At 44.3% G+C, this 21,926-nt stretch overlaps 1 protein-coding gene and 1 long non-coding RNA gene across 10 annotated transcripts in view; one reads left to right on the forward strand and one right to left on the reverse strand.

The window, feature by feature from the left end:
* Positions 1-8,721, reverse strand: part of LOC112918697 (uncharacterized) — a 110,618-nt gene extending 101,897 nt beyond the window's left edge. For 6 of the 9 annotated variants that reach the window (XR_011994278.1, XR_011994272.1, XR_011994273.1 and 3 more), the window contains exon 1: positions 8,163-8,330. This is a non-coding gene — a long non-coding RNA (uncharacterized lncRNA). Of the gene's footprint in view, positions 1-8,162 lie in introns of all 9 variants that reach the window. The other 3 variants (XR_011994279.1, XR_011994276.1, XR_011994275.1) reach the window with 3 other exon arrangements.
* Positions 8,722-9,014: 293 nt separating this feature from the next.
* FREM2 (FRAS1 related extracellular matrix 2) overlaps positions 9,015-21,926 on the forward strand; it is a 168,749-nt gene continuing 155,837 nt past the window's right edge. The window contains exons 1-2 of the mRNA XM_025996841.2: positions 9,015-14,322; positions 19,347-19,436. Coding sequence (XP_025852626.1) covers positions 9,153-14,322; positions 19,347-19,436 — 5,260 coding nt within the window. The 5' untranslated portion in view covers positions 9,015-9,152. The remainder of the gene's footprint in view (positions 14,323-19,346; positions 19,437-21,926) is intronic.

Below are 21,926 nucleotides of genomic sequence, written 5' to 3' on the forward strand. Positions count from 1 at the left end.
CCCGGGACTCGATCCTAGGTCTTCAGGATCTCTCTCCGGGTTGCAGGCAGCGCTAAACCGCTGTGCCACTAAGGCTGCCCAACTTTTTCTTATATAATCAAAGAATATAGAGAACAGAAATTAAGCAACATTTGTAAGGTCACACATATAAGAAGTAAGCGTAAAGCTAGGAAAAGAAAAGAGATGTTCTTGTACTGAGCTTTAGAAATCACTAAATAATCGAATCAACAGTTTACACATTATTTCTAACATTGTGTGAAAGTTAGTAAGGCACATAAATGATATTCTCAGATTCTTTTTTTAAGAGAGAGCACGTGTGCATCCCCCAACAGTAGTTTAGGGAAGGGCAAAGGGAGAAGGAAAGCAGGAATCTGAAGCAGGCTCCATGCTCAGCATTGAGCCTGATGAAGAGCTTGATCTCATGACCCTGAGATCATGACTTGAGCTGAAATCAAGAGTCGGACACTTAACTGACTGAGTCACCCAGATGCCCTGATATTCTCAGATTTCTAAGCTCAATAAATAACATTCCGGGATGCCTGGGTGGCTCAGTGGTTGAATGTCTGCCTTTGGCTCAGGTCATGATCTCGGGGTCCTGGGATCAAGTCCTGTGTCAGGCACCCCACAGGAAGCCTACTTCTGTCTCTGCCTCTCTTTGTCTCTCTCATGAATAAATAAATAAAATCTTTTAAAATTTTTTAAAAATAAATAAATAACATTACTTTGAATACATTTTGTATTAAAAATCTTTTATTCACATCTACATATATTTATTGGGTAAAGCATATATTCATTAACGGTCATGAAGAAGTACCTTCCACTTTTCACTTTCTGCCCTCAATTACAAGTGATTCACTATCCTAAAGTGCAAAGGCCTATAAATGCAGTAGAAGTAGCTCACGTGATATTTTGTAATAGCAAGAACAGGTATACATTTCTGGCAACCATATTTATAATCTGGCCCATTAATAAAGCATATGGTATATCCTGTTTTTATTATGACAATTGTTATTAAGGTGCAAGCCAATGTCTTAAGAGAAGTGAGAGGAAGGATTACAATTTGTAGCAAGACCAATATTTATATTAAGCATTCGGGCCTAAATATGTTGAATTATTGTATAAATTTAATTCAAGAGTGGGACTTTGGTTCACTTTTCAAAAGATTTTGGTGTAGCTTTTAAAACAAATCTGGAGGGCGGGGGGGTGGGGGTGAATGGGTGACGGGCACTGAAGGGGGCACTTGACGGGATGAGCACTGGGTGTTATTCTGTATGTTGGCAAATTGAACACCAATAAAAAATAAATTTATTGTTAAAAAAACATCTGAATAATTTTTAATTTTTAAAATAAATTCAACAAATATGGTAACTAAAAAAAAAAAAAAAAAAAAAAAGAGTGCCATCCACAAATCTACCAATAGCAGAGCAATGATTTCTGTCTTGCATATTACCACAGTTCTTGTCCGTATATTACTTTCATATACTGGGATCATAGCATACATATTTAATATTATACATCCTCCATGTTGCTCCCTCACATAATTATCATTTTAAAAATATACATGCCAATGAAATGAATCAACAAACTAGATTTTCCTTAATCTTTCCATTTTAGACACTTAGACAATTTTGTTTTAGACACTTAGTTTTCTTTGTGGCTTTGAATTTTTAAAAATTTTTAAAAGATTTTATTTATTTATTCCTGAGAGACACACACAGAGAGAGAGGCAGAGACACAGTCAGAGGGAGAAGCAGGCTCTATTTAGGGAGCCTGATGTGGGACTCGATCCCGGACCCCAGGGTCATGCCCCAAGCTGAAGGCAGATGCTCAACTGTTGAGCCACCCAGACGTCCCTCTTTGTGACTTTTTAAAATCAGTAAGAGTACCATAAACATCTTTATTTATATAGAGCTTAATTCAACCTTGGATTAGTTCCTAAGATAAATTCTTGAAATTGCAACGACGACTTCAAAGGAATAAAAATATCATCCAATCACTGGGAAGTAACTAATATATCAACAATAAACAAATGTGGTAACAGCGTACACACCCTTCATACCTTAGCATTCCTGTTCTTCTCTTTTCCTTTTTAATTTATGCTGTGGTTTATTTATTTGTTTATTTATTTATCATTTATTATTTTTTGAGAATTTAAAAGGTAAGAATGGAGCTGGGGATCTTTCCAGTTAATTTCCTTCTACTGTGTCAAAAGCTAAACGTTTAGGGGGATGATGTAGCTTGTTCTACTTTAAAATATCCCTAAACCATAAATGATTGAGGCACAATGTTGACAGATAGAATTGTCTAGGACAGAAGAACCCCATCACTGGATCTATACTACCTGGGTTCAAATCCCAGCCCCGTCACTTATCAGCTAGGCAATCCCAAGAAAGCTATTGAGCCTTGGTGCCACCTTTTAAAAGAGACACTGAGATTCAGTGAACAAAATGGCGAGGGGCCTTGGGGAACGTGTCATAAGAAATAGTTGAGCAAAGCATCAATATTTAGTCTGGATTAAGATAACATGGTGGGGGTCAGATTGTTGACCTCAAATACCTGAGAGCTGTCAGGTGGAAGCAGGAGTAGATAGAATCCATTTCATGCCACAGAAGAGAACAGATGGAAGTCACCAGAAGGCAGTTTCCAACTTTATAGAAGGATGGGCTTTCTAACAATTACAGCTTTTCAGTGATGAACCGGACTTCCACCCGAGTAGCAAATCTTCTGTCATTGGAGGATTTCTTGCTGCAGCCAAATGACCCTCTAATCTAGATGGTGAAAGGTAAATACTAGACAGGAAGGTAGAGGATGGGGAACTGGAATTTGGCGGACCTGCCAAAAAGATAACAGGACTGGCCTTCCAGGGAGCGAATCTGGGGAGCCCTGCTGGACAGCCCAGGGTTGGTGCTGGCAGGAGCAAGGCTGGTGTCTTTCCAGTCAAGGCTAGAAAACTGTGGGGAAATGGCATTGTGGAGACTGATGCATACACAAACAATAAAAGAGAATATTTCTGGAAATTTTTAAGTGATCTGTTAATGAAATCATTTTCAAGAACTGATTCATCTCAAGTAATTATTCCTGAAAACAAGTCTGTGATAGTTTCTGTAGGTTATGACTTTGTACTTCTGTATTAGAACAACTCAAATAAAGGAGCTTTTTCCCCTCTAGAAGTGTGGGCACCACTCACCCCAGATTCAAATTAAATAGATCTTTTTTTTAATTTTAGAAATTATTTTAATTCCAGTAGAGTTTACATACAGTGTTATATCAGTTTCAAATGTACAATTATCTGCATTTCTAAATAATGTAAACAATTTATAGAATGATATTGGGACATACATGAGGGAAATATGTTATTCTGGTTATAGAAGAGGGGCACTGAAATCCTACGGAGGTGGGTTGGAGTTCTAGCTCCGCAACTTACTTGCCACTTGACCTTGGATGGTCTAAGGACATCCAAGACCTTTTTTAAAAAAAAAAAATTTAAATGTATCCCTTGCATTACACCCTCTCACAGAACTTAGAACTTAAAACACCAGAGAGATGACAGGAGAGAGCACTGTTTAAGGGGGCCTTTGGTTCAATCTCCTCTTGTCTGTGCCAAGGACACAGTGAGCATTTCCACAGAGGCCTGTTAATGAAAGTCAAATAATAGGATTGCTGTAAGAAATCTACGGAAGTCATGCCATAAAAAAAAAAAAAAAATTTACATTTAAATCCCAATAAGAGAAGAGCTTTTCTCCTTATTTGTTCTTTGTTTCAATTCTTGTTGGTTCAGCTGAGCAGCAGTCTCTTGTTCAAACTGTGTTTAAATTCCACTTCATTCTGAGTTTTGTTTGAAAACTTACAAGTGGAAAATCCTCAGATATGAATGCCCGGGATCACTGGCTTAAAAGAGCTCAACAAGCCACAAGCCAAATCTTTGGGAAAACTATTTTAAAGGGTGCCAGGTCAGGGCCTTGTGCTGACCTCCAGGCCACACTGAACTCCTCCTGCTGGCTCAGCACAGGCCTCCGCAGCCTTGGTGAGCTGACCTCTCTCCTCCATGTATGACTTGCCGCCACAAGAGAGATCTTCACGACTGTGGGGTTTGAGGAGGTTCCCAAGTACAGACATCCAGCGATCCCCACAACCAAAGGCTGTCAGAAGATAAGGCTGCTGTGAGCCACTTCCCCTACTCTATAGTGCTCAATAACCCTTCTTGGAGGAAGAAAAAAAGTAGGAAGGTTCTTAAAAGTGAAGAATGGCATGTTTCAGAATGTAAAAGGAAAAGCAGCTTCCAGTAAACTACTTGAATTCAAACTCATGTATTTCATCTAATTTAGTTACTTCTGGTTTTGTCGATAATTGTGTGAACCTGAAAAAAAAAAGGAATCACTGAACCTGCCATGTCTCTGTTTTCTCAAACATTAAATGATAATGTTGCTACTTAACCTGTTAAAATCTGATCCTGCCTAGACCTTTGATTTTATAGTGACAGAGAGGGAAACATCGCTGGTCATTGGCTGCAGTGACACCTGAGTCCAAGAGCAGCAGAGGCAGTGGCATCAGGGCTGCCGACTTACACTTGGTATTGGCCACAGTGGGAGTGTCACCTGGAGGCTCCAGTGTCTAGTGGTAGCTCAGTGCTATCCCCGCAGACCATTATCAAGCAGAAGCTCTGGGTTTTGGTTCACATTCAAAGAATTTCTGAGACTTATGTTGCTGCCTTTCCAGAAATTATGGGAGCGTCTCCCTATCTTTTCACTTCCTTTTTTGCTTATTTCAGCCAGTCCGTTTCTGTTGCTCACTAGTAAGAAAACTGAACAACAGACCTGGTTACCTTGCAAAACTGTTGTCAAATCTGGCTGAGTTATTCAAGTGAAATTGCTTGGGAAATGAGAAATTGTGATCTAATTTCATGTAATGAATATTTAGTAAAATCCTGATGAAGGTAAAGGATAAGCAAATGCAGGCTGTAGGCTCCAGATGCTTTCAAAAGGCACAAGAACACAGACCACTGTAACCCAACATATAGTAAGAGTGATCTCGTAAGAGAGACACAAGCAAAGGCATACGGTGCAAAGGGGAGAAGGTGGTATTAGAGAGTCAGAACATGTAGAGCTTGTACTAAATTGAGTACACGAACAAAGTTTCCATGGGGGAGTAGGTATTTGACATCATCCTTAAAGGCTAAATTGGAGCTTAAGGTAAGATATGGACACGGACCTTGCAGTCATGTTGGTCATCTCTCTGCCTTTCCAGCTTCACTCCTGGGTCTTACCCTCCTTGCTCCTGTTTCCTCAACTATGAAATGAGGAGGTTGCAGCAAGTGGTCTGCAAAGTTAGCATCGTTCTTAAATTTCCGATGGATTCCCACAGGCATTTAGGGAGAATACTGCAGATGGACGGAGCACAGTAAACTAAAAAGTACCATGAGGAAACAAAATGGCAGGTCATCCGTAATTTTGGTCTCATGGCACCAAACACCAAAACCAAAGGGGAGCCAGAAGGAATTTGTCCAAGAAGACTGAGTCCATTGGTTTACAGTAATGGAGACTGTAGTTGCAAAAAAGAGAGAATTGCTGCAGGTCACATAGTTAATTGGTGGATGTCAGAGCCAAGATTGGGACCCAGGTCTTGGTCAGTCAGCCCAGGGCTATTTATGCCTTCAGTGTTGCTCTGCAAAATCAGTCAAGTTTGATGTTTATAGGCAAGCCATGGTTTTGAAGCTCTCAAAGACTAAAATTCTATTGAGAACTATTAAAATGCTTGGCATAAAGCTTCAATCATTCATCTGAAAGTACTCTATTGGTATCCTTGAGGCCATTATCTCTATGGGGGCGGGGGAGGGACGTGTGGCGTGTCCTGCAGGCCAGGAGAGGAAAATAAGAAAAGAGAAACTTTGGAAAGACAATGTAACATTCACAATTTAACCAGATGTATGTTCACCCAGAGTCCCAGACGGGCCTTCAGTATACACCTGAGTATCTCACCTGCATCTTACATTCATCACATAACCTTCTTTATTTTAGGAAATAAGTTCTCTGGTGCTTAACTCTAGGTCAGAGATCATTTAACTTTTAACAATGACTAGTTTCAGTTGTAGTCACTTTGAGGAGAGATTTTAGTGTGTTTTTCATATGCTTAGAGACTTTAAAAATTTACTTTAAAGGGTATTTTGCCCAGAGGATGCACAGTAGGTGTTATAAGGCTAATGAAAGGAGAACTGAATAAGCTCAGATTTAAAAAATTACAAGTTTGCCAACTTATTTAATCCCTTATGATATTAAGACTATTGGCCACAAAATATTTCCTCACCAATTAAGAACAATAGAAATCTTTTAACACTGAGGTATCTATCCTATATTGTCATCATCACTAAAACTTGCTTTCAGATGAGAATTTAATATGTCACTATTTTATCAATAACCATGAATGCAAAATATATTTAAGGAAATAACAGTATGTGTTACACTATGTGATTAAAGAAAAAAAAAAAAAACTCAAACAACAAATAACAAAGGCATTTGCCCCACCTCCAAAAAAAAAAAAAAAAAAAATCCTAAGAATCATTCCATCACTTCAAGGCAGGCTAAATCAAAAAGTCAAAAAAAGATACAGTTTATTGATTTCCTTAGGCTACTTAAAAATAACTGGCCCTCTATTCTTCTTACCATGAAACAAAATATTGAACTCTGCCCTTCAGGCATACTACCATACTTCAAATGCTGATCTTATCATAGCTTGAAAGTCAAACAGAGCTGGACTTTAAAAGGAAGAAAGGAAAACCCTGGAGCCACTGAGAAGCATCAAGGGTCAGGCTCTTGGTCTGGTTCTGGTCAGAGTATGCCCAGGGTCACAATGCCTGAACAAGAATCACTCTGCTTCCAGTTGACATTTTTCAATCAAAGTATATAACCAGGATTTGAAATATAATATATAAAGAACCATATTCTGAAACTGAGATTCTGTTTCATTTGGCATCTTTCCATTTGTTTTATTTGTGAAGAGGAAAGAGTAAAATTTCCCCTCGTCACTTCCATTTGAATTGTTTGCAATAATGAGTAAGTATAAGAAGCTATAAAATAATAACACCAAAGTGAATTGGAAATTGGTGGCCTTGGACTAGGGGTGGGGTGTGGGGGGGTGTTTCTCCTATTTTTCAAATTTCAGTCACATCCCTTTTAGGTTCCTGGATGCTCATTGTACTAAATTGCAAAATACATTCATCAATCTGAGTGGGAGTTCAAAGCTCCCCAAAAGTGCAAAGCTTGAAGCATTAGTTCAAGTCATATTCAACTAACTAAATGTCATTTGCTTGTATGAGTGGCTCCTTGAAAATAATCTCTCTCTCCCTCTCCCTGGCTCTTTTTGAAAGATTTCAGAATATTCCATTTCTAACTCCCAGGGACAGATACGCCCCAGTGGCCTTCCTGGAGTGGAATCTGAGGCTTCCCAGCAATCCTCTGTGTAGAGGCTGACCTGTGGCCTGGAAAGTAGCTGTGAGTGTGCCAGGCAGGGATCAAAACTCTGGGCTGGAGCAGCGGAGGCTAACTCCCCGAAAGGGTTAAGGAGATACATACTTTTTCCTGAAATGCATCCACACATGAGTTTTATATCTTCAGTTGCAATTGAAATTTAAAATGTCATAGCAGTTTCTCACCTACACTCTTTCGTTTCCCAAATCTATCTTTAAACGGGGAAAGTGCAGGATGACCATTATTCCAATTCGATATTCCAACCAATAACCCGATTTGTGATACTGAACAAAAAAGAACATTACCCAAAACACTTCGATCAGGCAGGATAAGGAAACCGGACTGCTCAAGAAACTAATCTGGAAATGGCTGGGTTTTAACAGTGAGGGCTCCTCTGTTTTCCTCCTCGTTTCTTCCAAGACGTGGGCGCAGGGAGACCTTGCAGAAGGGGAATCCACACACTTCTGAGACCAGAGGAACACAAGGGGGCAGGAGGAGCTCAAGCTCGGCCTCCAGAACCGGCCGACAGGGAAGGGGGCTAACCTACTTTCGTTCGCCCTCCGGAGATTTATCAGTTCTCCCGGCTTGCGGAGGAATGTGATGCTGACAAGTAGGTTTAGTTTGCACTTGGTCTAAGTGCTGCGAAGGGAACGGGAACGTTTCTAGCCACAGCTACTCGGGGCGGCCTTTCCCAGCACTTACTTTTCGGTGCCTGTCTCGCGATTCCGATCGGGCTGCATCTCTCCTGCGTCCCAAATGTCCCCCCCTTATACTCCGAACGAACTTTGGTTGCCGAGGAGGGGCTTGTTCACAAGTCACCAACCCAAGCACTGTGCCCCTTGTGATTTACGAGAGGCGGCGAGCAGGGCGGGGGGGGGGGGGGGTGGCCTCGCTGAGCAACCTGCTCTGGCCTCGGCTTCTCATGCCAGCTGCGCTTTTGCAAATGTGCCCCGAGTTTCTTCCCAAATTGCTCTGGGTTTCGATTCAAATACAAGCGACGCTGCGAATCACTTTCCTCTCGGGCTTGCAAATTTCAGGGAGCAGTAATGACACACGCACACCCACACCCACACCCACCCGCGCGAGGCTGTTTCGAAATGGAGGGGGTGGGAGCTAACATGGGTGGTCCTGGGGCCCAGGCAGCTGAAGGACGGACTCAAGCCAGCGGCGTGTCCCGACTCCTCCGCGGGAGCCTCAACCGCGGCGCCGCAGAGGGGCGCGAGCCCAGGGGCAGCCGGAGGCCGCCGGTCCCTCCGCCTCCTGCACCGCTTGCAGCGCCTCGCGTCTCCCCCCCCCGCGGGTTCCCCGCCTCGGCCCTGGGAGCTGATTGACGGACATCACTACCCAACCCTCGACTCCGGGCCTCCCCCCGGGACCGACGATTGGCCTCCGGGGAGGACGGGGGGTGGGGGTACTCGGGGGGGGGGGCCGGGGTCCCGGGACCGGGGAAGCCGGGGCGGAGGGACTGGGCCCTCGCAGCCAGTGAGCGGCCGGGGCGGGGCGGCCGGGGCGGGCCGGGGGGGGGTCCCCCTCGCTGCAGCGCCAGCCCGGCCCGCGCAGCGCAACTCCCACCCCGGCGCGGTGGCGGCTGCGGAGTGCGGAGCTGCCGGCGCTCTCCGGCGGGGTCTCTCGCCCGCTGCCGGGGACTGACTGCGCCCCCCGCGGACCTGCCTCGGCCCCAACACCCCGACCATGCGCGCGGCCGGGGTCCCCGGGATCGCGTCCCGCGCCGCCCCCGGGGCTCAGCCGGTGCCCCGGCTGCCGCCTCCCCTGCTGTTGCTGCTGCCGCTTCTCCTGTCCCCGGTAAGCCGCGCCCGGGCACAGCCCGCTGGCCCGGGCCGGGAGTTGCTGTCTCCGGACCCCGCGGGGGCTGCGGGGGTCCTCGCCGAGGAGGCCGTGGTGCTGGCGAACCGCGGGCTCCGGGTGCCCTTCGGCCGCGAGGTGTGGCTGGATCCGCGGCGCGACCTGGTGCTGCAGGTGCAGCCGGGGGACCGCTGCGCGGTGACCGTGCTGGACAGTGACGCGCTGGCCCAGAGGCCGGGCCGCCTGAGCCCCAGGCGCTTCCCGTGCGACTTCGGCCCCGGGGAGGTGCGCTACTCGCACCTGGGCGCTCGCAGCCCGTCGCGGGACCGCGTGCGGCTGCAGCTGCGCTACGACGCGCCGGGAGGGGCGGCGGTGCTCCCCCTGGCGCTGGAGGTGGAGGTGGTCTTCACCCAGCTGGAGGTCGTGACCCGGAACCTGCCCCTGGTCGTGGAGGAGCTGCTGGGGACCAGCAACGCCCTGGACGCGCGGAGCCTGGAGTTCGCCTACCAGCCCGAGAGCGAGGAGTGTCGCGTGGGCATCCTGTCGGGCCTGAGCGCGCTGCCCCGCTACGGGGAACTGCTTCGCTACCCGCGGGCTCCAGGCGGCGCCGGCGACGGGGGCGCCCAGGAGCCTCTCCTGATGGACTGCGCGGCCTTCCTGGAGCTGGGCGTGCGCTACCGCCACACGGCCCCCGGCCCGTCACCCAACAGGGACTGGGTGCCCATGGTGGTGGAGCTGCGCGCTCGAGGCTCGCCAGTGGGCAGGCCTGCTTTGAAACGGGAGCACTTCCAGGTGCTGGTGAGAATCCGCGGAGGGGCGGAGAACACCGCGCCCAAGCCCAGTTTTGTGGCCATGATGATGGTGGAGGTGGATCAGTTTGTCCTGACCGCCCTGACCCCCGACATGCTGGCGGCGGAGGATGCAGAGTCGCCCCCTGACCTGTTGGTCTTCAACCTCACCGCTCCCTTGCAGCTGGGCCAGGGCTACCTGGTAAGTACCGATGACCGCAGCCTGCCCCTCTCCTCCTTCACGCAGAGGGATCTGCGGCTCTTGAAGATTGCCTACCAGCCGCCGGCCGAGGACTCCGACCGAGAGCGTCTCTTTGAACTGGAGTTGGAGGTAGTGGATCCGGAGGGAGCAGCCTCAGACCCTTTTGCTTTTATGGTTGTGGTGAAGCCCATGAACACGCTGGCTCCAGTGGTCACCCGGAACACAGGCCTCCTTCTCTATGAGGGCCAGTCCCGGCCACTTACAGGCCCTGCGGGCAGTGGACCGCAAAACCTGGTCATCAGCGATGAGGATGACCTGGAGGCAGTGCAGCTGGAGGTGGTGGCTGGGCTCCGGCATGGTCACCTTGTCCTCCTGGGTGCCACCCATGGCAGCTCGGCCCCTAAGACCTTTTCGGTGGCTGAGCTAGCAGCCGGCCGGGTGGTCTACCATCATGATGACAAAGATGGCTCACTGAGTGACAACCTTGTACTTCGAATGGTGGACGGAGGACGCAGGCACCAGGTGCAGTTCCTGTTTCCCATCACCTTAGTGCCTGTGGATGACCAGCCACCAGTCCTCAATGCTAACACGGGGCTGACACTGGCGGAAGGTGAAACGGTGCCCATCCTGCCCCTCGCTCTAAGTGCAGCTGACATTGACTCAGATGACTCTACGCTACTTTTTGTGCTGGAATCGCCCTTCTCAGCTATAGGGCATCTGCTTCTCCGCCAAACTCATCCTCCGCACGAGGAGGAGGAGGAGGAGTTTACTGGGAGCCCTTGGAGGAAACAGGGAGAGTTCTATGAGAAAGCAGTGACAGAATGGCGGCAGCAGGACATAAGAGAGGGGAGGCTGTTCTACAGGCACTCTGGGCCCCATAGTCCTGGGCCAGTGATTGACCAGTTCACGTTTCGCGTCCAAGATAACCATGACCCCCCTAATCAGTCAGGACCACACAGGTTTGTGGTGCGCATTCATCCGGTGGATCGCCTCCCTCCAGAGCTGGGCAGTGGCTGTCCCCTGCGGATGGTGGTGCAGGAGTCCCAGCTCACCCCGCTGAGAAAGAAGTGGCTGCGCTACACCGACCTGGACACAGATGACCGGGAACTCCATTACACAGTGACCCAGCCCCCCATGGACACAGATGAAAACCACTCGCCAGCCCCCCTGGGCTCCTTGGTCCTAACAGACCAGCCCTCGGTCGTGGTGGCCCATTTCACCCAAGCCCAGATCAACCACCATAAAATTGCTTACAAACCTCCAGATCAAGAACTAGGAGTGGCTGCCCGAGTGGCCCAGTTCCAGTTCCAGGTGGAAGACCAAGCTGGGAATGTGGCCCCAGGCACCTTCACCCTTTACCTGCAGCCAGTGGACAACCAACCACCTGAGATCCTCAACACTGGTTTCACTGTTCAGGAGAAGGGCCACCATGTCCTGAGCGAGACCGAGTTGTGTGTGAATGACGTAGACACAGACGTGGCACACATCTCTTTCACTCTCACTCAGGCACCCAAACACGGCCACATGAGAGTGTCTGGACAGATTCTGCACGTAGGGGAGGTCTTCCACTTGGAAGATATAAAACGGGGTCAGATTTCCTATGCGCATAATGGAGATGAGTCCCTCACTGACAGCTGCTCCTTGGAGGTCAGCGACACGCACCACGTGGTGCCAATCACTCTCAGAGTGAACATCCAGCCAGTGGATGATGAGGTGCCCATGCTGAGCCTTTCTGCTGGCACTCTGGGGTCATATCTAGATGTTTTAGAAAATGGAGCTACCGAAATCACTGCCAGTGTTATCAAGGGGACTGATGAGGACACTGATGATTTGATGTTGACTTTCCTCTTGGAAGATCCACCCTTATATGGTGAAATCCTGGTCAACGGAGTTCCAGCGGAGCAGTTTACCCAAAGAGACATTTTAGAGGGCTCTGTCGTCTATGCCCACACTAGTGGTGAGATAGGCCTGTTGCCCAAAGGGGACTCTTTTAACCTGAGCCTGTCGGATATGTCTCAAGAATGGGTAATGGGTGGCAATACTATCCAAGGAGTCACCGTGTGGGTGACCGTCCTCCCTGTCGATAGCCAGGCTCCAGAAATTTCTATAGGTGAACAGTTTATAGTTGTGGAAGGTGATAAGAGTGTTGTAACATCAGCACATGTAAGTGCTGAAGATATCGATTCACTAAATGATGACATCTTATGCACTATAGTTATTCAGCCTACCTCCGGTTATGTTGAAAACATTTCTCCAGCCCCAGGCTCTGAGAAATCAAGAGCAGGAGTTGCCATAAGTGCCTTTACCGTGAAAGACCTCAGGCAGGGTCATATTAACTATGTCCAGAGCGTCCATAAAGGGGTAGAACCTGTGGAAGATCGATTTATATTTCGTTGCTCTGATGGCATTAACTTTTCGGAGAGACATTTATTCCCCATTGTCATCATTCCCACCAACGATGAACAGCCAGAAATATTTATGAGAGAATTTATGGTGATGGAAGGCATGAGTCTGGTGATCGACACGCCCATCCTCAATGCTGCTGATGCGGACATTCCCCCCGATGACTTAACTTTTACTGTTACCCAATTTCCTACTCGGGGTCACATTGTGAACCAGCTGATAAATGGCACAGTTTTGGTTGAAAGCTTTACCTTGGACCAGATCATAGAGAGTTCTAGCATTATTTATGAGCATGATGACTCTGAGACCCAGGAAGACCGTTTTGTGATTAGACTAACAGACGGTAGGCATTCAGTGGAAAGGACGGTCCCAATTATTGTTATCCCAGTTGATGATGAGACCCCCAGAATGACCATCAATAATGGACTAGAAATAGAAATTGGGGAAACCAAAATTATCAACAACAAAATGTTAATGGCAACTGATTTAGATTCGGAAGACAAATCTTTGGTTTATATTATTCGTTATGGGCCAGGACATGGCTTATTGCAGAGGCAAAAACCTACAGGTGCCTTTGAAAATATCACACTCGGCATGAATTTTACCCAGGATGAAGTGGACAGAAACTTAATTCGGTATGTCCATGTTGGACTAGAGGGCATTCGGGACCTAATTAAATTTGATGTGACTGACGGAATAAACGCCCTGATAGATCGCTACTTTTACATTTCCGTCGGGAGTATTGACACTGTCTTCCCAGATGTGATAAGCAAGGGGGTATCCTTGAAAGAAGGAGGCAAAGTCACCCTCACAACAGACCTCCTAAGCACAAGTGACCTGAACAGTCCTGATGAAAACTTAGTTTTCACCATCACCAGGGCTCCCACGAGAGGTCACTTAGAGTGCACAGATCAACGTGGAGCTTCCATCATGTCTTTCACTCAGCTCCAACTGGCTGGCAACAAAATCTACTACATCCACACAGCTGATGATGAGGTCAAGATGGACAGTTTTGAGTTTCAAGTCACGGATGGACGTAACCCTGTCTTCCGGACATTCCGTATCTCCATTAGTGATGTGGATAACAAAAAGCCAGTAGTCACCATCCATGACCTGGTTGTCAGCGAGGGTGAAAACAAGCTGATCACTCCCTTTGAACTCACTGCCGAAGACCCAGATACTCCTGACAAACTCCTGAAGTTCATTGTCACCCAGGTGCCTGTTCATGGTCAACTCTTATTCAACAATACCAGACCTGCCATGGTTTTTACCAAGCAAGACTTGAATGAAAACTTAATCAGCTACAGACATGATGGCACGGAGTCAAGCGAAGACAGCTTCTCCTTCACGGTGACTGACAGTTCTCATACAGAGTTCTATGTCTTCCCTGATACGCTATTTGAAACGAGGAGACCCCAAGTGATGAAAATCCAGGTCTTAGCTGTTGACGACAGCATCCCCCAGATTGCAGTGAACAAAGGGGTTTCCACGCTTCGCCCTCTGGCTACCGGTCACTTGGGGTTCATGATCACAAGCAAAATATTGAAAGCAGAGGACAGAGACAGCTTACGTTTTTCTCTCAGGTTTATTGTGACAGGAGCTCCTCAACATGGGTATCTCCTCAATCTGGACAGAGGCAACCACAGTGTCACTCAGTTTACACAAGGTATGGCATACTTTTCTTTCTTTATGCCCAACAGAAAACATGAGTCTTCTTTTCTGAGGGTACGGCTATCCCCAAAAACTCCAAGTAGGGGATCAAATTTGAGTCCAAGGGAAGGAAAGGAAAGGGAAATAGATCATAAGGGGGTGGGGTGAGGAATAAAGGGACTCCCTTTTCTGGGAGAAGAGCTCCCTTCCTGTCCTATGTCCCATGTGGCAATCTGCCTTAGAAGGAATATCAGGCACGCTGCCAAGGCAGGAGCCGGACCTGGGTGAGTTGACCCTGAGGCAGGCTCTTCAGTTCTGACCTGTTTGCCACCCCTGTCCTCTGAGTGGCCTATTGGAGACGCTGCGGGGGACTCGGGAGCATTTTGGCACCTTAGAGAAAGATGTGCTTTCTAAATTCTGTGTATTCGTTTAACTGTAATTCGTTTAACGAACTTAATTCGTTTTCTCCTACCATTCACACCGAGCCTTCAGATTTATGTCACTTTGATTAACTGTGGAAGCGCTGTTCTAATCCTGCTACAGTTCTAAGAAACTTGGTACCTGGGAAAAAATGTAGATTTATAACTCCTCTGTAATATCTTATGACTTAGGCAAACACCAGAGACCTGAGAGGTAAGCACATGTCTAGAGTTATAACAATTACATGTACAAGGTATGCCGTCATGACATACACACACACAGCACGTCATGACATACACACACACAGCACGTCATGACATACACACGCACAGAGCACGCATACTGATGTATACGACAATATGCCCATCACCAGAATACACATTCACTTTGTCAAGAACCTGAAGATACATTACTAAGATGAACAGCAGAAGAGAAAGAGGAAATTATTTCCTCGTTTCGCATGTCCTCTGTGTCCTCTTTCAAACACAGTGGCAGACACCCGTTGCTTCAAGCATCTGCATTCTTAAGGCTAGAGCGTTTTGCTAATCTAAGTTTTCTTTGTGTGTGGACACAGTCTGAGACAGGAAGGGCAGGTGACCTCTGCAGAGTTTACTCAGTGACTGAAGGGAGAAGCCCATTCAGTATGCTGGCTTGGGAGTTAGGGCTGTTCTCGCCGACGTGCGACCTTCACAACAGAGGGCTTTGGGTGGCTTTCACGAAAACCTCACCACATCAGGATGGAAACTCCATCTGGCCCTATGTGGGCTCTGTGAGTAGAGATAAAGTTTACCCTCAGGGCATCCCAGTGGGGGTATTCTTTTCCTGCAACAGTGTTGTGCTCTAACAAATGCTTTAATAAACGGATGTTGCAAAGTATAGTGTTAAAGTGAACTGCTTCTCTGTTTTAGATGCTGGCAAGTAGCCCTGCACTCCCAACCTCCTGATTCTTGGCTGAAAGCCTGACTATATTCTAGGGCCTGCAGGGACAGGAAAACCTGAGTGCCAAGTGTTATGCCAGACCAGCAGGAAACTTCTGTGTGAAGGCTTTCTGAGGACAGAGATGCCATGCAATCTTAGACTGCTTTCTTTTCATGGAAAGTGAAGAGGATAAAAAATATATATTACAGGATAGAAAATATTACTTCAAATTGCTCCTCTGATCTGAAATAATAATCTGATGTTAAAGATTTTTTTTAAGGAATTTTTAGATGAAGACAGGCAGACAATTTAATTCAAATTCTATGGACCAAGTCCAACAGCTTAAAATATTAGAATATTATTTCATAAATATTGAACCCCAAGTTATGCTATTTCATTGCAGACTGTTGTGCTCTCTCTCTCTCACTGACACTGACCATGATTATCCTTTATGGTCATTTGGAAATCTAGATTAGCCAGTTTATTATAAAAAGTGAAGATACATTCTTAAGAGAAATGATCACATTCCAATAAGAACCCAAATACTGTCTAGGAAAACTGTTGGTAGTTCACCACAGAACACTCATTCGAACAAGTTGAGACTGCAGTTTGGTTTAGGCTGGTTACTTCTGGAGAACAGGTGGGTGAGTAAAAACGGAGAGGCTCCATCATAGAACTACTGTGGCTTCTCTCTTTGCAGAGAAACGAAAGTAGCGTCTCTAGTGAGGACAGTGCTGTGTTGGAATTGTTTTTGTTTTTCCGTAACCTTAAGCTGAGCTACATTTTGATGGATTTTCAGTGCTCCGGGTTAAGTCAAGTTAGCATATGCGGTCAAAGAAGGTTAGGACCTTTTCATTTTGATAAAGACCTTACTGTCTTTTTACCAACTTACTACTTGAAATGATAATATAGCCTGCGTTTGGTGTCTCAAGGCTGTGATCTATTTTCCAAGTGATTCAGTTTTAAAAAATAAATAAGGTTTAGTTTTTTCCTCCACAAAAAAAAAAAAGGTTATTCCCAAACCGATTCACTAAGTGGTCCCTAGTAGAAGAAACTCCATTCATTTCTAAACAGCATTCAAATTTATTATTAGGAAGACTTAACAAGGTAGAATTAGACAAATTAAAGAAATAAATTATTTCAATGTTGCCTCTTCACCAAGATGCCCCTGTTGTCTCCATCCTGGGCTTAAATCACTTGTCTCAAGGACCTGGACTTTTTTCTCTATAGTAAGTACACAACGATATCTTGTGGGAGATATAGATCACTTGCAGTAATTTCTCCAAAGAGTCTGAACCAGGATGTGGTTACCAGGCATGTCAGTGAACTTAGAATTAAAACGAAAACACAAAATCATGGAATGCTTGTACACATGAACTGAAATAAATCCAATGCATGATCAGTGATTAGAAGAAAATCCAGGTAATTGTTAGATGTTTACTGAAAGGAAATAGCATTTTTTTTTTTTTTGGCTCCTAGGTTTTGATCTTCCTAATACTACTGTGCCTTCAGAAGTGAGTGTTTATATATAAATTATGATGTTTTTGATAGTTTTAGAGGTTCCTATAGAATACCAGAACTATGGTCAAAGGCTTTACTTACTTGAGATTTTTTTAGAAGTCCCCTTTTTGAACCATGAGTTATTAATTGAGTTATACAGAAAAAAAGAGTTTTGGTTTGTTCCAGCTAATCAATATTGCATGCCCCAACTTGGAGGGAAAATTTGACACCTGCGTGTCACAATTGCATTCATGTTCACTTTAGAAAAAAGTTTTTAAGAAAAAAGTTTTAAGTTTTTAAAAGTTTTAAAAGTTTTTAAAAAGTTTTTAAGTTTTAAGTTTTTAAAGTTTTTAAAACTTTAAAAAAGTTTTTAAGTTTTAAGAAATCAGTTTTGAAGTGGCGATTTATTTCAGTGAAACTGTCTCTTATACTAGAGTTTTATGCAAGAAAACATCAGTACACAGCTTGGGCATGCTAATAAATTTTTCCTTTTCTCATAGTAGAACCTTTAGATTTTTTTACACAGTTAAAGAAGGAATAGGGAAGTTTGGAAAAAGGTCTTCCGCTATGTGACCAGAGGGCTTTGTCCTTAGGCTAAAGATGGGTCCTCAGAAGACAGTTGCCTTCATTCCTTCTAGAGGAATTAAAGGTTGTAAGGGGTCAGAGTTGTAAGAGTAGACAGATAAAGAGCCTGCAGAGGCTTGACGCTACCTCTGTAGAAGCATCACACACGTGTAGGTAGAGGCCCAAGTGCGGTCCACCAGACCTCTGAGCTCTTTCGTTTGAGCCATTACTGAATATTAGACTCTAAGCAAAGGACTGTGGGAAGTTGAGACGAAAACAAACAATCCCAGAAGTTTTCAGTCTTCTGAGAAAGATAGACACGCAGAAAGATACAAATGACACTAGGCAGAAATTGGGGAAATTAGAGCAGAGTTAAAAATAAAACGCTAAGGGAAAATGAAACATCTTGAATTGGCTTCATCTCTGAGTACCCCTTTTACAAAAAGGTACCATTAATTATTAAGTCAGATTTTCCCTCCTCAGATGTCTGATTGTAAGCAAGTCACCTCTCAGAACTCTATGAGCCAAGGGACAGTGTACATTTCACATCTGTCAAGTGGAGTCCTAGAAATTCATAGGGTCATTTGTTGATCCCAGTAGCTTGCATCACTTGAACTTATGCTTTCATAAAGTTGTTTTCTTATATATAACAATATTTTCTTATTCACACCATGAACTAACTCTTAGAAAATAGAAAACTATAGAGCACACCCTAACCAAATAAACATTACATGTTATTGTGGAAGCTACTTGTAGCTGTGATCTTGATTGTAGGTAGCCTTAGAAATAACTACTTACTGCCTGGCCCATATCAAATAATGCCGTGTCATGAGCATCACCGAACAGGCTGATACTTGGTTTATTATGTTGTCTATGTGGCCTCATTAAGGAGAGGAACTGGTAAAATGGGTAAATACATTTTTAAATTATATCTTAGTCAATATGGAAAACAAGCTGTGCCGGCAAGTTCGAGAGCTAAGACAGGAAGCAACAGAAAGCGCATTCCTGAGGCAGAATAACTGTTCACTATGAATAAAGTTTTCAGTTTTTTATTAGATGTTTTCTGTTCTAATTACTCTCTGGAGTCATGACAGTTATTTCAATCTTTGGGATTTAAAATGTCCTTGATTTTTTTTTTTCTTTCAAACTCTGGAAAGCTTAAAAACAGCCCACTGTATATTGCAAGAGGTAAGAAACGTTAGCCAGAGGAGGGCAGGGAAGTTCTTTCCTCAGAGGGCCAGTGCTACAGGGAGGGAAAGAGTGTGATTTCAGTAGTGCCAAGAAATCTGCTATGCCTCAAAATATCTCCCTTTCCACCTGTCATGAAATCTGACATTCCGTATTTAAGACAGTCACTTCTTTGGTGTATGAACATGCAGATACCATTGGGAGGGGCAACACCTTGCTATTATTATAACCTAACTCTTGCACTCTATCTGGATAAGGGATCAGATTTCCATGGGACAGCTGAAATCATGGGGCTTAGAGATAGGAGAAATAAGATAGCACTGCTTCACTTAGAATTGGGGAAGCTAACCACAGTTACGGAAGAGGAAGAGCCAGTCAGATCTACCATAAGTAATGGGTCACCAATCTCGCCCTAGTAATGAATCATTTTGTTCTTGGGTTATTTTCTAGCTGACATTGATGACATGAAAATATGCTACGTTTTAAAAGAGGGGGCCAATGCCACAAGTGATGTGTTCCATTTTACAGTTGAAGATGGTGGTAAGTATTCACTCTTATGTTAGTATAACAGGGAGAGTGGCTTTTATTGGTTGTTCTTTGATGACTTCACTACAAAGAATCTGTATCAAGTATCCTTTTATGCTCACCTGAATTTATCCTGAATGAATTTGTCATTTGCCAATAGATAATCTTACATTCTCCATCTGACACAGTACTACTTGGCCATGAGGATAGATAAATGTTCCAGTTATATTATTTTCATCTTAGGATTTGTAAAGCACCAAAAAGAAAGATCTATGTAAATAGGATCCCCATGTCCAGTTGTTCAGAATATGTTCTGCATGATGGTGTCCTTTTGAGGTGACAAGAGGATATTGGAATCCAGCCCGCTCCACACTTAGGCTATGTGCCTACCAGGTTGTGTCTGCCCAATATGGGTGCCTTTTGCTCATTTGTACATGGGTGCTGTGTGGACTAATGCTGGTGGATAATTGTATTCACCAGGAAATCAGTGCTAAGTGAGTGTGTTTTATCTTACCAATCTCAGTATGGCTAATGATTTTCTTAGCTTGGGGGATTTTGTGACTGAGTCTAGCTAAAATTTTCCTCAGTGAAATCTGATGAGTACTGCAGAGGATAGGCCGTGGCTTGTGATCTGAATCTCCTGAGCAATTTTATTGTCATTGCTCACCCAGTGAGCCCTGGCTGTTGGTCACTCTCGTTTCAGCTCTCTTCCTAATCCTGTAGGGCAGGAGAAAGACTGGCCACTTCTAGATTCATCACAAAGATGCCTCTATTCTCTCAGGCTCTCAGGAGAAGTGAAAGAACCTCAGGGAGCACATGTGTTGTGTGAACAGGACACAGGAAGTGGGGGAATATATGGGTAAGAGAGGAAAGAGGGAGAAAAGAAATGATTCCGACCCAGTTCTCTCTTTTCTTATGATGCTTTTTTTTTAAGAAAAAGCACGCTATTATGTCATCTCTCAAAAAGATGACATGCTTACCTTCCATATTTTTTGAAGCATTAAAAAGCATGTGTTTAAAATATCACTGGACATACGTGACCACAGCTCTGAAAAATGACATCTGTCGGGGTGTGTGCTGGGGACGTAAAGGAAGTATGTTAATTTGGATTCAACTATTTGATTTTCCCTAGAGGCTGGATGTTTAATAAATTTGATGCCTTTATTTTTATGGTAGCCAAATCATAGTTTAATATTCTGCATATTGGTATAATGAATCTTAAGATGAAACCAATTCTAAGAAGCCAATATATAAAAAAAATAGTGTGTTTATTGAATATTGATGCTCAAATGGGAAAGTCTGCTGTTACTAAACAGAACTTTAGAGTAGAACTCTGAAATAATTCAAATCTTCATAGTAGATCAGGATGTATAGACTAAATTACTGGTTTGAGGCACCAGGTTTGTCACTTAGGGGGACTGAATATACCTCAATAGCAAAAGCATGATTTTCTTTAAGATTACCAAAAAATGTTTGAAATCAAATGGTTCTAATTCTAAGATATCATATTTAATATTTTGCTTTTTCCTTTCACTTTTTACATTCTCCATTTGACACAGCGCTACTCTGCTATTCTGCACATTTCTTCCTTAGCTGGATGGAATGGTAGCATTTTCTTTAAAACTTTGATCTGTATTTAAACTTTTTTATTTTTTTAAAAGATTTTATTTACTCGCGAGAGAGAGAGAGGCAGAGACACAGGCAGAGGGAGAAGCAGGCTCCACACACGGAGCTCGATGTGGGACTCGATCCAGGGTCTCCAGGATCACGCCCCGGGCTGCAGGCGGTGCTAAACCGCTGTGCCACTGGGGCTGCCCTGTATTTAAACTTTAGAAAACATTATACTGCATCGTATTTCAAAATATTACATGAGGAATGTCTAGTTGAAGAAACTGGGTTTGTTTTTGAATTTGCTGAAAATATAGCTGAGTGTCTAAGGGTTGTGTTTATAGAAATAGGAAATAAATCATTTCAGGACCTTTTTTAGAGCTGGAGAGGGAAACATTCCAGCGATATTGTTCTAGAACTTTCTTCTCGCTGCTGATATGGCATCACTTACGGGGCTCAGGCAGATTCTGACAACTATCGATGGAACAGAATCTATCTTAATTCACCTGTTATAAGAAAATTTACCTCTGGCAGAATAAACACAGAAACAAACCTGCAAGATGAAAAAATAAAAATTCATGTATGTATTTCAAAATTGTTTTAATCTGATACTTATTTTTTCTTAGGATTTTTGCACTGTCTTGTAAAATACTCTAACATTTGAATGAGAAATGCAATACTATTTAAAAAGTATCTTTAACCAAATCACTTCTCTAGGGAGTATGAGGAATTTTGCCAAACAGAAATAAAAAAAAAAAAAATACTGGCAATATTTGTGGTAACAGAAAAAATAAAGATATCCTTCCTTTCTATAAAAATAATATTAAACTAAGAATTTTGAGGTTTTTAAAAAATATTTTATTTATTTATTCATGAGCGACAGAGAGAGGGAGACAG

The sequence above is a fragment of the Vulpes vulpes genome, chromosome 9, assembly GCF_048418805.1.
Source record: "Vulpes vulpes isolate BD-2025 chromosome 9, VulVul3, whole genome shotgun sequence".
Lineage (NCBI taxonomy): Eukaryota > Metazoa > Chordata > Mammalia > Carnivora > Canidae > Vulpes > Vulpes vulpes.